Here is a 17,266-nt window from a genome sequence, read left to right on the forward strand (position 1 = left end):
AGAAGAGACGTCCGTCCGCGCGGGGGGGGGGGGGGGAAGTGCGGGGAAAACTAGTTTTATTAGGAATGGGGGGGGGGAAGATATGAGAGAGTGCTGGGATGTGTATGGGAAACAAAACATGGTAACATCAGGTAATGCAAGTGGATTTTTAAGGCAATGTGAAAGACGCCCTTGTTAGATAGCTAGGTATCTAGAGCCCCCAAGATACTGAGAAAATGCAGCCTGTGGTGCTTATTATCCTTTTGGTCATCTCTCCCTGTTCTGTGCCCGGGCAGAATGGCTGTCTGTGACTGGTGGACCGGGGTCCCTTCTTAAGAGGCGACCCCCAGAGGGAATTCACCAGATCTAATTTAGATTGCGGCAGCAGCCTTCAAGCACAGCTTCAATCTGGGCAACACTGAGGGGAAAGATTAATCCCTGCCCCCAAGTGAGCTTTAGCTGAGTGAAAGGGGGAAGAAAGGAAAAGGACAAATGATTGTTTCTCCCCTGCTGTGGCTAGTAGCACCTTCTCATGATAATCAATCGACCTTTATTGGCATCAGGGCTATTCTTGGGCAGGAACGCACAGGAACGGAGTTCCGGCTGGCTCCCGAGTTGGCCACGCCCAGCAGGAGCTCATTAGCATAACAGGCCACACCCAACAGCAGAAACTCATTAGAACTGGCCCTGGGTTTTGACAACAAACAAGGTAAACAGAATAAGAAGCAAAAGGTGGGTGTGGCTGGATGACCACACTTCTGGTAACATGGGGGTGTGGCCTAATATGCCAATGAGCTGTACTATCAGGGGTGTGGCCTAATATGCTAATGGGTTTCTGCTGTTGGGTATGGCTTATTATGCTAATGAGTTCCTGCTGGGCTTTTTCTACAAAAAAAAGCCCTGATTGGCATAACATACAGACCATAAGACTCGATTTGCAAGGAATACGGAACGCTTTCTTGAAGCTTCATACGGAAATTTTGCAACACTTTCAATTATTGTGTGATTCTGGGTTGTCAGCAAAAAGTAAATCTTACATTTATAAGGGTTTCCTGAATACTTTCTCAATTCTCATGATAACAGCTCTGTTTCTAACAGTGAAATGGTGTGTGTGTGTGTGGGGGGTCCTTAACCGCACGATCCTCCCCCCAGCACTATGGGCCTGATTCACCTCTTTCCCCACAATCTCTTCACGGGAGAGCATTTTTATAAAGGTCATAATAATGAAATTGTTCAAGGAAGTGGTTTTATACAAGGAATGGGACAGTGGACTACATTAGTAAAGTAAAGGTAAAGGTTCCCTTGCTCGAAAGCCAGTCGAGTCCGACTCTAGGGTTGCGGTGCTCATCTCCGTTTCAAAGCCGAAGAGCCAGCGCTGTCTGAAGACGTTTCCGTGGTCATGTGGCTGGCATGACTAAACACCAAGGCGCACGGAACGCTGTTCCCTTCCCACTGAAGTGGTCCCTGTTTATCTACTTGCAATTTCTTGCTTTCGAACTGCTAGGTTGGCAAGAGCTGGAACTAGAGACGGGAGCTCACTCCGTCATGCGGCAGCTCAGGTCTCGAACTGCTGAACTACTGACCTTCCACAGCCTGCAGTTCAGCCTCTTAACCACTTGAGCCACAGCAGGACTACATTACTGTGTACCATATGTACTTTCTGTTTGCAGTATGGATTATCTTGCTCCCCACTGCATTTTTTTCTATTTATGTAATACTTTTTTTTGCATTGTCTAACATATCAGATTTAATACTTTATGCTTTGTTTCCGACTTCTGAAATTCTAGCCTTATTAGATGCCTCGTCTGATTGATTGCATGAATTTACACTGTGTAATCCACCTTGAGTCTCAATAAGAAAGGAAGTCTATAAAGTAAAGAGAACAAAATAAATATTTTGTGCAATAACTATGAACAGATATCCCTGATCTGGATAGCCCAATTTCATCAGATCTCAGAAGCTAAGCAGGGCTGGCCCTGGTTAGCAGGGGTCATTTCCTGAAGGAGCGCACAGGAGCGGAGCTCCGGCAGTAAAGAGCCCAGGGGGCGGGCACATGCAACAAGCCTCGCTCCCAGCAGCCCTCAGTCAGAGCAAGAAGCAGCCAGGTAAGTTGCAGAGCCCCCCCTGCCCCCCAGGTCCAAAACAGTCCAGTGGCACCTTTAAGACCAAGTTTTATTCAGGTACAAGCTCTCCCTCCTCTGCGAGGACAGATCTGCACGCTCCCCCCCCAACAGCTAGCAATCCAAAACAGTCCAGTGGAGCCTGAGCGGCGGGGGTTGCCTTCTGACACACTTCCAGTGATGTTAGGGGGTGTGGTATATGCAAATAAGTTATGCTAATGAGTTATGCTAATGAGCTCCTGCACCTCTCTTTTTACGAAATGACCCCTGCTGGTTAGTATTTGGATGGAAGACCTCCAAGGAATACCAGGGTCGTGATGCAGAGACAGGCAATGGCGAACAACCTCTGAACGTCTCTTGCCTTGAAAACCCTACAGGGTCACTATAAATCAGCTGTGACTTGATGGCATTTCCCATCACCACATGAACAGATATGCAGAGCACAACCTGTAGATGGCACTCTCGCACACAAAAGGTTTCCGTGTGTGTCCCCCCACCTTTAAAAAAAGCTGTTGGGCCTTGAGAGAGTTCTTCAATGGCCAAGAGCTGTTCATCGGGGTTATGAAAGGTCTTGTCAAGCACATGGAGAATGCTCCAACAGATGAACTGGCCATATGCCAATCAGGATATTAAGTCCTCAAGTGCAAATCCAGCATGCTCCGGGTAGACAAGAGGGTTCGGAAAAGACGCAGACTGTGGTTGCTGATTGCAGGCATTGCACCACACGGACTGGCCTGCAACCAAGACCAGTTTCTCCCTGGATGCCTGCAGCCACATGCGAGTGTCACCATGCAAAGACAGAACATGCGGCAATCTAACAGAATGCAGGTGGAATAAAGGGAGGAGCATTTATCGGGGGAAAGAGACAGGAAGTGTCAAGGAGGAAAATTCAGCTGGGGACAGCAGGAGAAAGACCCAAAAGCAGACAGCTACATTTCCAGAAGAAGAAGCAGAAGGAGGAGGAGACTGGATTTATACCCCGCCCGTCACTACCCGAAGGAGTCTCAGAGCGGCTTACAACCACCTTTCCCTTTCCCTCCCCACAACAGACACCCTGCAAGGTAGGTGGGGCTGAGAGAGCTCTGACTGAGAACTGCCCTTGAGAGAACAGCTCCGAGAGAACTTGTGACTGACCCAAGGTCACACCAGCAGCTGCATGAGGAGGAGGAGGAGGAGTGGGGAATCAAACCCAGTTCTCCCAGATTAGAGTCCGCGCTCCTATCCACTACACCAAAAGCACACAAGGTAGGACTAAGACTGAAAGAAGAAGCAGAAGAAGCAGAAGAAGAGATTGGATTTATACCCCGCCCTTCACTTGGAGTCTCAGAGGGGCTTACAAACTCTTTTCCCTTCCCCTCCCCACAACAGACACCCTGTGAGGTGGGTGGGGCTGAGAGAGCTCTGACAGAAACTGCTCTTGTTCAAGGACAGCTCTTATCAGAACTACGGCTTGCCCAAGGTCACATCAGCAGGTGCAAGTGGAGGAGTGGGGAATCAAACCCGATTCTCCCAGATTAGAGTCCGCACACTTAACCACTACACCAAACTGGCTCTTTGGGGCGACAGATTAAGACGCAACTAGCAATGGAAACTAGGTCTGTCCAAATGTTGCAGCGAGTGCACACAGACCCTGCCTGTACAAACAGATGGGTAGCCGAGCTGGCCTGCAGGAGGAGAGCAAGATCCAAGACCAGAGGCACCTCAGAGACCCACCAGATTTCCAGGGTGCTGAACTGAGCTTTGCCTCTTGAAAGCTTATAACCTGGAAATTCAGTCGGTCTTTACGATGCTGGGTGGACTCGATTCTTGCTCTTCTGCTTGTGCCTGTCTACATTGCTTGAAAGAAACGGTCAACATGTGCTCACTTGACCAATTAAATCAAGGACAGTACCTGGGTAAATGTGGGGTCTGAATGGGCTCTTTTTGTAGCAGGAACTCCTTTGCATATTAGGTGACACACCCCTAATGTAGCCAATCCTCCAAGAGCTTACAGAGCTCTTCTTACAGGAGCTACTGTAAGCTCTTGGAGGATTGGCTACATTAGGGGTGCGTTGCTTAATATGCAAATGAGTACCTGCTACAAAGAGAGCCCCGAACAAGTGAGCTGTACGTGAGTTGAACAGAGCATGAGAGTTACCCAATGCGCGTATAAAGAGAAATCAAGTACACCTTACAGTGAACAAATGTGCAATCCACGTAATTTGGGAACAGGGCTGCTGATGTAATGACCAGGTACATGTGTTTATTGCGGTGGCTCAAGTGGTTAAAGACGCTGAACTGCAGGCTGTGGAAGGTCAGTAGTTCAGCAGTTCGAGACCCGAGTGTCCCGCATGACGGAGTGAGCTCCCGTCTCTAGTTCCAGCTCCTGCCAACCTAGCAGTTCGAAAGCAAGAAATTGCAAGTAGATAAATAGGGACCCCTTTGGTGGGAAGGTAACAGCGTTCCGTGGGCCTTGGTCACGCCGGCCACATGACCACGGAAACGTCTTCGGACAGCGCTGGCTCTTCGGCTTTGAAACGGAGATGAGCACCGCAACCCTAGAGTCGGATTCGACTGGCTTTCGAGCAAGGGAAACCTTTACCTTTATACTTAGTAACTGACTGGCTGTGTCATCTCTTCAAATCAGTACATCCAAAAACATTGTTCAATAATTTTGACTAAGATGGAGTCTCTTCATTTACACAAGTCGGCACCAGTGTTCCCTCTAAGCTGAGTTAGTGTGAGCTAGCTCACAGTTTTTTAGCCTCCAGCTCACATGCACAATTCATATCAATGTTGTGTTTACAGCATTTGCTAAGAAGGACACACACAGGGTTACGCCTTAAGAAGTCAGTTTACCTACCTCTGTTGATCCAGTAAAAGCTATTTTGTCAACATTGGGATGGTTGGATATGGCAGCCCCTGCCGTTGGGCCATACCCTGGGACAATGTTCACAACACCTGGAGGGAAACCTGCCTGAAAAGACATACGAATGCTTTATTCTAGCATTGGAATAATAATAATAATAAGAGATTGGATTTATACCCCGCTCTTCACTACCTGAAGGCGTCTCAGAGCGGCTTGTAATCCCTTCCCCTTCCCCTCCCCACAAGAAGAAATGCACACACCATAGGATGACATCACCTGGGAGTGGCATCATCACACTGGGCATGTTGTGCGGCGATGCTCTAGCATTTTGGCCAAAACTCTATGGTTACCATAGAGTTTGGACCAAAACGCTAGAGGGTCGCCACACAATGTGCCTGGCAGGAGGACACACCTCTGGGTGACATCATCACGCCGATGACATTGACACAGGAGGGGGCTGTTTGGGGGTGGGGCTTCCCCTGCTGGCCAGTGGCAGATTGTAGCACCCGAAATCAGGGGAACCCTCACCCTGACCAGGGGTCTGGCAACCCTGGGTAGCAGGTGAAGCAAAAGACCTTGAGAACGAATTATCTTTCTTACTCAGTAACTTGGTCTTCAGCCTATGGACCCTATATTGTGAATAAAGATTAATATATTGTGAATAAAGAATAAAGATTCACTCTGACCTGCTTCTAGTCAGAGTAGTTAATATTGAGCTGGATAGACCAATGGTCAGGTTCAGAGAAGACAGCTTTATTTAAGAAGACTGCTTAGCACAGCAGTAGAATACCTGCTTAAGGTCCCAGGTTCAATCTCCATCATCTGCAGTTAAAAGGTTCAGGTAGGAGGGTGATGTGAATGACTCTACCTGAGACCTTGGAGAACGTCTGCCAACCAGAGCAGACAATATTGGGAAACAAGTTATCTGACTTCAGGATAAGGCATGAGTTCAACCTACCTCCTTGACTAAAGACCCAATGTACAGGGACGTGAGGGGTGTCTGCTCAGCAGGTTTAACCACCAGCGTGTTTCCACAGCACAGAGCTGGTGCCATCTTCCAGATCAACATGAGCAATGGGAAGTTCCACTAGAAGAGAAGAGCATTGTGGTGTAGTGATATCATTTACCATTCAACAATCTCTTGCACTCCAACTGCCCCTCATTTACTGGGGACAGCCCTGCGTTTAGGATGTTCAAGACTTCCAAAAACTGTGCTGCTTGCTTCCCTCAGTGGAATAGATGGAGGCCGTCTTTTTTTTTTGGTGTAATACTTTATTCTGTCCCTAGGTGCCACTGTAGCAATGCTTGTCTTCACAACTACTGAGACAGCAAACAGAACTATACAGCAAGACAGCCAACCACAAAGGTGTCTCCTGGGGGGAAAAGCCCAGTCACAGAACCGACATTTATGAAACCAACATCCAAGGCAGAGAAGGAAGACTACAATGAACTAGCGACTTTGACTTTCAGGTAAGACTTGAAGCAAAAAGGGTTATTTAGAGGCATTTTCAACTGCATCTCCAGATGCAAGGACCAGGTGGTAGGTGATGTGAAAGACCTCTACCCCGGAGAGCTACTGCTAGTCAGAGTAGACAAGACTAACTTTGAGGGACCAGGGGTCTGATTCTGCATAAGGCAGTTTCATGTATGTATTCAGTTTTAACATGAACACACTGGCTGAGGCCTTGGGAGTTAGGGTTGCTGCAACCAGCAGGAGGGGTGTGGAGGGGGATACGGGAGGGCCACAATGCCGGCTGCAGCACCAATTCGAGCCAATATTCGAGCAAAAAATGAGAAGGCAGCTCCAGGAGTCCCTGGAAATTCTAGGAATCACTGGAAGCCAAAGAGTTTCCAGTGATTCCTAGAGCTACTTTATGTCACTTCCTGTTTTCACCGGAAGTGACATGACTTCACACACAACACTAGGATTTTTTAGAAACTTTTCTCTTACTGCCACTCATAGCAGCAACAGGTAGTTTGACTGACGGATCCCCCACCACCGGGGGAATGGGACCCCTACTTGGAATCCAGGGATTCTGTGTCTAGGTCCAGTCTGGCCATGCTGGGTATCAGCCAGGGCTCTTTTTGTAGAAAAAGCCCAGCAGGAACTCCTTAGCATATTAGGCCACACCCCTGACAGCACAGCTCATTAGCACATTAGGCCGCACCCCCATGTTACCAGAAGTGTGGTTATCCAGCCATACCCACCTTTTGCTTGTTATTCTGTTTACCTTGTTTGTTGTCAAAACCCAGGGCTTTTTAATAGCAGGAACTCCTTTGCATGCTAGGCCACACACCCCTAATGTATCCAATCCTAATGAGTTTCTGCTGTTGGGTGTGGCCTATTACGCTAATGAGTTCCTGCTGGGCGTGGCCAACTTGGGAGCCAGCCGGAACTCCGTTCCTGTGCGTTCCTGCCCAAAAATAGCCATGGGTATCACCCAAGCCTCCTGCTCCTCCCTCACGGTGGTCCTTAGCTCCTCCTGTGGGAAGCCTGTTCCTGAATCTGTCCCAGGAGGGAGGTCAAAACAATAGGATCGTCCAGTTACTTAAAGGTTGAATCTGCATTGGTATCTTCCGCTGGTTTGGGGACACTCCCGCCCTGTCTCCAAGAAAGATGTCTACCCTTCTTTCAGATTCGCTCTCCTACTGCATCGTTATAGTTTCTGCTGCCTGTCCTGAAAGTTATTTAAAGGGTCTCCAGAAGGACTGGGAGCAGCCCACTCTGACCAGCAAGACAGTGCAGGCCTCCGTGAATTGGTTTCTCCCCGCATGTCCCATTTATCATGCAGAACAAAAGGGAAACAAAAGAACAAGTTTGCTTTCAAATATGCTCCCCACCCAAATCAAGTGTTGGATTGCTATTTTCTTAGGGACATCAGATGTCGGACTTTGTCTACTCTAACACAATGTTGGCCGCAACCCAGGCACAGTAAGGAAATACCCTGAGTGGTATTTTATTCCAACAGCTGTGTAAACATTCTCAGCCTAGTTACAATCATCTTTTGCCAACGAAAATACCTGCTGTCGATTAAGCGGAGTTAATTGCTAGCGGTGATCTTCCCTCGCAGCCGAATCAGAGTGGACCCCACGATACACGGGATTAACTGTGATATTAAGTACACAGCAGGAGAGAGAGCTCCAACCATACTGAAGTCCCCGCAGCACAGTTAGGGGTAGGGGTCCCATTCCCCGGTAAAGGGGGGGGGGAATCCCCTGCTCCCTGTTCCTGCTGCCTGCTGCCACTCCTAGTGGCAGCAGGAGAATTTTTTAAAAAACAGAAGAGCCAGCATCACTTTTGGTAAAATAACCATAGAGTTTGCCAGGGCTTTTTTTAAAAAAAGAGGTGCCAGAACTCTCAAGAGGGAAATGAAGTTTTCAATACTGAAAACCCATCATGAACTTTTAAACATTTTTTCAAAGAATCTTGTCAAAGAGGTTCCGGAACTCCACTTTGGTGTCTTCCCCTAGATAAAAAAAAGCCCTGGAGTTTTCAGCAATTCCTAGAGCTACCTATGTCACTACTACTACTACTACTACTACTACTACTTCTTCTTTTCTTCTTCTTCTCTTCTTCTTTTCTTCTTCTTCTTCTTTTCTTCTTTTCTTCTTCTTCTTCTTCTCTTCTCCTTCTCTTCTTCTTCTTCTCCTTCTTCTTCTCCTTCTTCTTCTTCTTCTCTGGAAGTGATGTGGCACTGTAGCTGGTGTCATGCCTCCCCATTCCTGCCCACAACACTCCCGCCAGTTGCCAGTTAGAGAGGAGGTGCCCAGTGCAGAAAGAATGGCTGACCGGCTCCTTGCCCCAGGCTCTTCGGAGTGATCCCTGTGCTTCTCAGTGGGTCAGCGAATTCTGTTCAGAAAGCCGGGGGAAGTAGCCTTAAACCCCGCACTTGCAAATACGTTGCATACTTGTGTTGTTTTTGCCCACCCGTTCTCAAACCAAGGGTTGCCAGGCCACTCAAGTGCTTTACTGTTACAATACCAACCCCATCTGCTCTACACGGTTTTTCGGTCCCTGCCACACGGCAGCGAAAAAAGCGGGCAAAGTGTGGCTTTTGAAAGCCGCACCGAAATAGAGACGCCACGGCAGGATCCCACAGATCCCCTGAGCCGCGGCGCCGTTGCTCCCTGGCACGATCAGATGCCGGGGAGGAAGCGACGGTCGGGAGGGGGAGGCTGCCGAACTGCGCATGTCTGAGCATGCGCAGTTCAGCCAGAAGCTGGGGATGCACCGGCGGAAAGACGTGCCGGCGATCCCACGGCCGGCCTTGATGCACTGTTTTCCAAAGAACCACCTAGGTAGGTGGTGTAGTTTTGATGCAGGGTTTTGGGTGGAAGGGACGGATCGACAACGGGCGCGGCACACTTCCCAGATGTTGCTGTGGGATCGCGCCTGTTTGCTGCGCCCCCGATCCGTCCCTCTCTCGGCCCAAAACCTCTCGTGTGACCGGGGCCTCAGTTATTTTTTTGTACTCTGCATTGGCTTCAGAAACCAGATGGATAAATCAACAGGCCCTATCTTTCTAAAACTAAAGAATAAAAATGGAATGTTGACTCTTACATCAGACCTGGTTTTATTTAGAACAGAATTGTTGTGGCTCATAAGAATGTCAGGAGAGCCCTGCTGGTCAGGCTGGTGGTCCGTCCAGTTCAGGATACTCTTTCATACAGCCAGTGGCCCTCAAGAGTCAACCAACAGGGCATATGGGCCAAGGCCTTCTCCTGGTAACAGTGGGTTTCGGAGGTTTACTGCCTTTGAGTATGGAGGTTCTCTTTATTCAACTTGGCTAGTAGCCAATGATGGGCCTCTCCTCCATTAATATAAGAACAACTGAAGGCAGGAAGTGATTAGCGGTTACAGGGTAGTGGGAGGGAAGCAGTGTGCTGGCACTATGCGCCCTGGCGCATGCATACATGCGCATAAAGATTGCTTTTGCTCAGACATGAACTTCTGTCATTCTGGTGGAAGGAGTTGAAACCTGGGCTCTAACATTTGTCATGAAAGATCTCCCAAAAAGCCAACAAAGGGACAATAGTGATGATTTAGGTAAAGGTTCCCTTGCTCGAAAGCCAGTCGAATCCGACTCTAGGGTTGCGGTGCTCATCTCAGTTTCAAAGCCGAAGAGCCAGCACTGTCCGAAGACGTTTCCGTGGTCATGTGGCCGGCATGACTAAACACCAAGGCGCCCGGAACGCTGTTACCTTCCCACCAAAGTGGTCCCTATTTATCTACTTGCAATATCTTGCTTTCGAACTGCTAGGTTGGCAGGAGCTGGAACTAGAAATGGGAGCTCACTCCATCATGCGGCACACTCGGGTCTCGAACTGCTGAACTACCGACCTTCCACAGCCTGCAGTTCAGCGTCTTAACCACCGCAGCTCCTAGTGACGATTTACTAGGAACAAAAAAAAATACCAAAATTGTCCTTAGTAACTAGGGAAGTCAGAGCACGATTTACTAGGAACAAAAAAATACCAAAACTGTCCTTAGTAACTAGGGAAGTCAGAGCACAGAGACATGGGGAAATTCCTAGAGTATCACCACAGGGACCATTTTATAGCCATTTTTTCCTCCCCCTCCCCAATTTCTTGAGGGGGGATTGGAGCCAAGGACAGGCAAATGGCTGGCCTAGCCTTACATCACCTCCCTTCTAAATCAGGAAATGGAGGAGTAAATGGCAACAGGGCAGACGACCTTCAAAACGGCAGCAAAACCATGGCAGGAAGGGCACCTTCAACATACTAGACCAGCAACTCAAACGTTCTACTCACCGGAGTTATTGCCCCACAAACACCCACAGGCTCGTGTCTGGTGAAACAGACAAAATTCTCATCTGCAAAACATTTTTAGAAGAAAAATCAGTTATGTACCAGTCATGAATTTAATAGGATTCATAATACCAGGACAAAAAAAAGGTCGGGGGTTGTAGTTGACTAATCCTGCACTGACCAAAAGGGTTGGAGTAGGTGACCTCTAGGATACCTTCTAACTTTGTCAAGAAACTGGTCTCCTTTATGAGAGTTTTTCTGCATAAGAGTTAGCTTTCTTGACTATACAAGTTTGTTATCTGGTGGCTTGTTATCAGAATTGTTCCTTAGGCTGGCAGAAGTGATTAACTTGCAGTAGCTGAGAACTGTCATCTAAAGTGGTCGACAGCTTGCAATTTAGAGATCTATCCTGGTAACAGCTTTCTATCGGCTAAATGGTTAAGAACACCTATGTAGAATAGACTGCTTGAGACGACTCAGAGAAAGGAGAGACTGCCTCGGAGCTCTCTTCAACTTCCACCATGCTGCTGTGCTTCCAGAGACTCTGCTCATCGGGAACACCAGTTGAGATGCTAGAGCTACGCACCTGATAGGAAGAGTAGTGAGTAGAATAGCCATCTAGGTTTTTTGTTTTGGTTTGTATTCCTTGCTGAACTGTTTACATTCTTTGTTTTTGTAAAGTTTTGTATGTTTTTATACAAATTGGAGTGAGTTTACTGGCCAAACCCAGATAAGTATTTCCAGTGCCACATGTACCATCTACCAGAAAATTTATTCTCCCTTCCCCACCCACCCCTTCTCAGCCTGCTGTTGTCACACTCTGGGGCTAAGATTTGCAGAAGCCTCTATGCTTTGATTTTGAAAGGCTTGATTCCACAGTAGCTGAGTCATAATCCTCAGAATCCTGGCTTTTCTTTCTGCACTGAGAACTTCAGCCCCACAAGCCACAAAATCCTGGCGACGGGCCTGGCGGTTGGGATGGGAAAGGCAACGCTGGGATGACAAGTCCAGGATTGTCAACTGTGATCGTGGGGCAGGAACGGCAGGTGCCCAGGGCGGCCCCTCCCTCCTCTAGGATGACGGGGCTTGGGAGCACACCTTGGCCAAGCTGCTGCTGGAGTGTTTGAGGGCGCAGTACCAAGCCTGAGATGCTGGTGGGGAAAGCAGTGGCGACCCAGCAGGGGGTTGGGGGCGGAGGAGCTGGGAGCCACACAAAGGTGGAGCGTGTTGAAAAATGCCGCCTTGGGTTGTTCAGCAAGGACTCTTAATCCTCCTTGACTGACTATTCTGACTATTCTGGCTTAGTATATGCCAGCTCTTGAGATTGGGTTCCATTACAGCCATGCTTGAATAAGAATTATTCGAAACGCGGCATCAGCCGTCCGGATTACGCGTCGGCTTTTTATGGCTCAGAAAATTTGATGACTTACACTTCAATTTGGACTCTGATATTTGCTTCTGTTTTGGAGCAGACACATGGAAAGACTGTAGACTGTGCTTCTATTATGCTTTATTATTGCACCTTGGCCAATTGATTCTTATTATACTTGCTGTTATGCTTATAGGATTATTATATACTTGCTATATTGCTTGTGCATTTATTTTCAGTCAGTGGTGTGTTCTTTGCTGTGCCTTGGGTTGTTCAGCAAGGACTATCGCTACAGCCTGATCCCCAATGTGAATGGTAAAATCTGCAGCCACTAGCCCCGGCAGATCGCCTTCTTAGACTGTGAGAGCCCTGATCAAGAGGCAGAGTGGGGATCTGAACCCCGTTTTCCCATTACAGCACACTGGCCCACTCAGCATTTGACCCACTGAACCACGTCATCAAGTGATAAGTGCTCGAGTGCACGGGCGCTTGGGTTGTTCAGCAAGGACTATTGCTACAGCCTGATCCCCAATGTGAATGGTGAAATCTGCAGCCACTACCCCCGGCAGATCGCCTTCTTAGACTGTGAGAGCCCTGATCAAGAGGCAGAGTGGGGATCTGAACCCCGTTTTCCCACTACAGCACACTGGCCCACTCAGCATTTGACCCACTGAACCACGTCATCAAGTGATAAGTGCTCGAGTGCACGGGCTTTAGGATCCCGTGTTACAGACCCAGCCCCTTGAGAGCAGCTTTGCTAGAAGCAGATGGGGCTTCTAATTTAAGACAGACTTGCAAGAGGAAGGAGAGGTTCACCTACAGGTTCTACCTAAGCTTTCAGAAGGTTGTTTGCACCTTAACTCCAACTATGATTTCATTTATTTGATTTATACCCCACCCTCCCCGTCGAAGCGGGCTCAGGGCGGCTTACATAAAAGTTTTAAAACAAATAAAAACATAGCAAATATAAATATAAAACACAACATAAAGAGCTAGTATTGTGTAATACTGGTGCAGCGGTAGTAGCAGCCATTACAATGAGGTACATTCAGCATTTGAGGTCAGTTCATATTGGTGGCACACAGGCTGTCAGTGATGGGCACAGGGCACAGGGCCTTAAATTAGTTTGGTGCGGCTCCTTAGTTGAATGTCTGGTGGAAGAGCTCCATCTTGCAGGCCCTGCAGAACTGTAAAAGGTCCCGCGGGGCCCTGGTGTCTTCTGGGAGCTCATTCCACCAGTGCGGAGCCGCCACCGAAAAGGCCCTGGTCCTAGTCGAGGCCAGCCTAGCATCCTTGGGACCCGGGAGGGCCAGACGGTTTTGAGACCCCGAACACAGTGCTCTCTGGGGGACATAAGGGGAAAGGCGGTCCCTCAGGTATCTATCATCTATCTATCTATCTATCCGGCTTATATACCGCCCTGACCCCGAAGGGTCTCTGGGCGGTTTACATAGAAGTCTAAGTCTACTTTCCCCCTATCTATGGCCACATAGTACAGGGGCGGGGCTGCCTACCAGTACCCAGATGGTGGGGCTGCTGTTCTCCGGCTCGGCTCCTTCCAAGTATGTAGGCCCCTGACCATAAAGGGCTTTAAAGGTACGAACCAGCATCTTGAAGCGAATTCAGTACGCTATAGGCAGCCAGTGCAGCGCTTTCAGGGCAGGCGGGATGTGCTTCCGCATGGGGAGGCCCAACAACAGCCTGGCCGCAGCATTCTGCACCAGCTGCAGCTTCCGAATTTGGGGAAAGGGCAGCCCCATGTAGAGAGCATTACAGTAGTCTAATGGGAGTGCCAATTGGAAAGAACCCTCGTGAATTCAACAGGATGTCCCACCGACACATTTTCCTCCAAAAGCTCAGGATGGCTGACATGGTTTCCACCTCTGCTTTTCAGCCTTCCAACAACCCTGAGAGGTACTTTTGGTGCAGAGAGAAGAACTGACGCAGGGTCACCAGTGACAGCCTCACGGACCAGGGGAGATTTTAAACCTGGTCTTCCAAATCCTACTCGGACACTTTAACCACTGCACCGCACTGCTTCCAAGTGCCCCTCCCAGGAAAGCAGCCGTACAGTGCCACCCTCAGTGAAGTGACGCCCTTCCTCAGCCCACTGAAGTCAGCGGACTTACTGGGGTGTAACTCCATCTGTAGTGGCTCTGCTCATTCCCACTAATTCATTTTGGCAGATTTAAGTGTTATGTACGTGGACCACCTCCAGGGGTCCGCAGAAAGGCCAGAGCTTGGATCTGAGAACAAAAGAAACTTCGGATCCTGGATTCCGCAGCCCCAAACAAAAGCCACCTTGGCGGGACATTCAAACCCTCCAATGGGAGTGGGGGGTTGCTGGTGGATATGTATATAGTTGGCCCTGTGGGCCGTTAGAGTTATGTCTGTGTTAAGTACAATAAACGTGTGCTACAGTCTGTCGTCGTCCGAGTCCTCCATGCGGCGAACCCAGTACTTTTCATAAGGAACTCGCAAAGCACACCAGCTCTGACTCTGCTTACCCACGGGTATGGTTTTCCCCTGGATTTTGTCAGCCCACCCGGCGTAATATCGGAGTGTCTTGATGCATCCTTCCAAGTCGATGAAGAAAGCCTGGAGGAATGGTTTCCCGGTGTCCGTCGTTTCCAAGGTCTGGAGGGAAGAATACACACAAACAAAAGGGTTTTTTCCCCTAAAATGTTTCTCAAGATTACCCTGTTTCTGTCTTTATGCATCCTTCCAAGTCGATGAAGAAAGCCTGGAGGAATGGTTTCCCGGTGTCCATTGTTTCCAAGGTCTGGAGGGAAGAATACACACAAACAAAAGGGTTTTTTCCCCTAAAATGTTTCTCAAGATTACCCTGTTTCCCCGAAAATAAGACCTACCCAAAAAATAAGCCCTAGCATCCATGAAGACAGATTCGGGGGGGCAGCCGTCTGAAGCAGCAGAACAAAGTTGGAGTCCAGTGGCACCTTTACGACCCACAAAGTTTTATTTAAGGTGTAAGCTTCCGTGTGCAAGCACACTTGTTGAGAGAGCCAGTTTGGTGTAGTGGTTAAGAGTGGTGGACTCTAATCTGGAGATTCCCCACTCCTCCTCCACATGCAGCCAGCTAGGAGACCTTGGGTCAGTCACAGTTCTCTCAGAGCTGTTCTCTCAAGAGCCGTTCTCTCGGAGATCCCTTACCTCACAGGGTGTTGGTTGTGGGGAGGAGAAAGGAAGCCACTCTGAGACTTCAAATGAAAGGCGGGGTATAAATCCAATCTCTTCTTTGAACTTTTTTCATTTCATTTCTGAGAAAGGGAGCTTTGACTCTCTTTCTCAAAAAAGGTTCACCCCCCGAAAATCTCTGTTGGTCTCTCAGGTGTGACTGGACTCGAATCCGGCTCTTCCACTGCAGACCAACACAGCTACCCAATGGAAAACAAGCTTCTTTCAATGAATTTCACCCAATTCCCCCTCCTACTACAGTCTTCATCCCACAAAGCTTTTGTGCATGTAGGCCCAAGGATCTGTAGCATAGAGTTTTGGATGGCCAGAGAGGACCCGTCCTTTCTCTTTCACCAGCACAACAACTGGCTGGATCCCCCTAACGGTCTTGCAATTCTACTTAGGCTTCCACTGGTTACATGAAGTAACCTGTTACCTGAAGTAGAGGCATTTGGTCATACACTATGATCCTTCTGTCTGTTTGCTCAGATAACAAGTCCCAATGATTTCAATGGGATTTTCTTCCAAGTAAGTGCATTCAGCACTGCAGCTTTAGACACTGCACTGTTGTTGTACTGTGTCTAAGGACACCAACATTTCATGCCTCAGCGCTGCTGCGTGGCTATGTTCAAAATTAAGTTCTGTCTCCTCTAACACGCTCACAGGAGTGATTCTCATCGCTTTCCAAAATGTGTTTTGCTCGCCCTCTGCAAGCAGGCACGCTCGGCTTTTCTGTCAACCTCCCGTGTGGTTAACAGGTAAGACCTTCTGCTCTTATGAACAACAGCAGCAAAATTCCAATCTGCATTCACTCTTATTTCCTCCTATCAGACAGACTAATATCCTGTAAATTTCTACTCAGTCGCAGCAACAAAAAGACCACCTGACTGCAAAGGCACCAAGTCCAGGACCATCCCCAGTTTTGAAGTCTGACGGAAATCCACAGATTCTGCCACCATCTTGTGAGATCTGGAGCAGTGTTCCCTCTAAGCTGAGTTAGTGTGAGCTAGCTCACAGTTTTTTAGCCTCCGGCTCACATATTTTTGTATGAGCTCAGGAAGGAGGGCTCCAGAGCAAGCTAACTTATGCAGGAGCCAAATCGCTCACTCACAACTTTAATACCAGTAGCTCACAAAGTAGAATTTTTGCTCACAAGACCCCACAGCTTAGAGGGAACATTGATCTGGAGGCAGGCGTTTTCTCCCCTACCCTGATCTGGATGGGCCAGGACAGCCTGATATCATCAGATATCTGACGCTAAACAGGGTCAGCAATATAAACCTCCATGATGAGCCCTTCTTAGTTGTCTTTCTGCTAAACTGAAGCTCCCTGTCTGACCTTGGGCCAGCTATTCGCTTGACTCTGACAATCCACTTCTGCAAAGATTGAAGATCTTCTCTCCTTTTGCCTCCCCCCAACAGTCCCACCCAACCCTGGGAAAGGAACAGGACCCAAGTGGAGCAACAGTCACATAGTTCAGAGGGCTCCAACGAGGAGGAGGAAGCGGAGTGGAATTGCTCTCTTGTTCCTCTTCCATTAGTGCAGTTCCACAGACCAGAGAGAGAGGATGGACAATATTGCTCCCCTCCTCACTGCAGATCACTGACCCATTTGACTATTACTTAGGATTCTCGACCTCCAGGTGAGGCCTGAGGATCTCCCAGGATTACAACTGACCTTCAGGCTATAGAGATTAGGGTTGCCGGCCCCCAGGTGGGAGTTGGGGATCCCCCAATTATGTGGGATCCCGCCCCCAACAGCCACAACCCAGCATGACGTCCCTGATGTGATGACATCATGCGGAAGGACATCATCATGCCAGGGACATCGTACGGTGACGCTCTGGTATTTTGGGCAAAACTCTACGGTTACCATAGAGTTTTGTCCAAAATACCAGCGCGTTGCCACACAACGTCCCCAGCATGATGATGTCACTTCTGTGTGACATCATCATGTCGGAGACATTGCATGTGGCAATGTTCCCCC

At 48.6% G+C, this 17,266-nt stretch overlaps 1 protein-coding gene across 1 annotated transcript in view; it reads right to left on the reverse strand.

The window, feature by feature from the left end:
- ALDH1A3 (aldehyde dehydrogenase 1 family member A3) overlaps positions 1-17,266 on the reverse strand; it is a 55,971-nt gene that overhangs the window by 15,634 nt on the left and 23,071 nt on the right. Inside the window, exons 4-7 of the mRNA XM_015417969.1 lie at positions 14,593-14,722; positions 10,720-10,781; positions 5,906-6,034; positions 4,942-5,055 (exon numbers count right to left, since the gene is read on the reverse strand). Coding sequence (XP_015273455.1) covers positions 4,942-5,055; positions 5,906-6,034; positions 10,720-10,781; positions 14,593-14,722 — 435 coding nt within the window. The remainder of the gene's footprint in view (positions 1-4,941; positions 5,056-5,905; positions 6,035-10,719; positions 10,782-14,592; positions 14,723-17,266) is intronic.

This window comes from Gekko japonicus, unplaced genomic scaffold (assembly GCF_001447785.1).
Source record: "Gekko japonicus isolate JY-2015 unplaced genomic scaffold, Gekko_japonicus_V1.1 scaffold924, whole genome shotgun sequence".
Classification (NCBI taxonomy): domain Eukaryota; kingdom Metazoa; phylum Chordata; class Lepidosauria; order Squamata; family Gekkonidae; genus Gekko; species Gekko japonicus.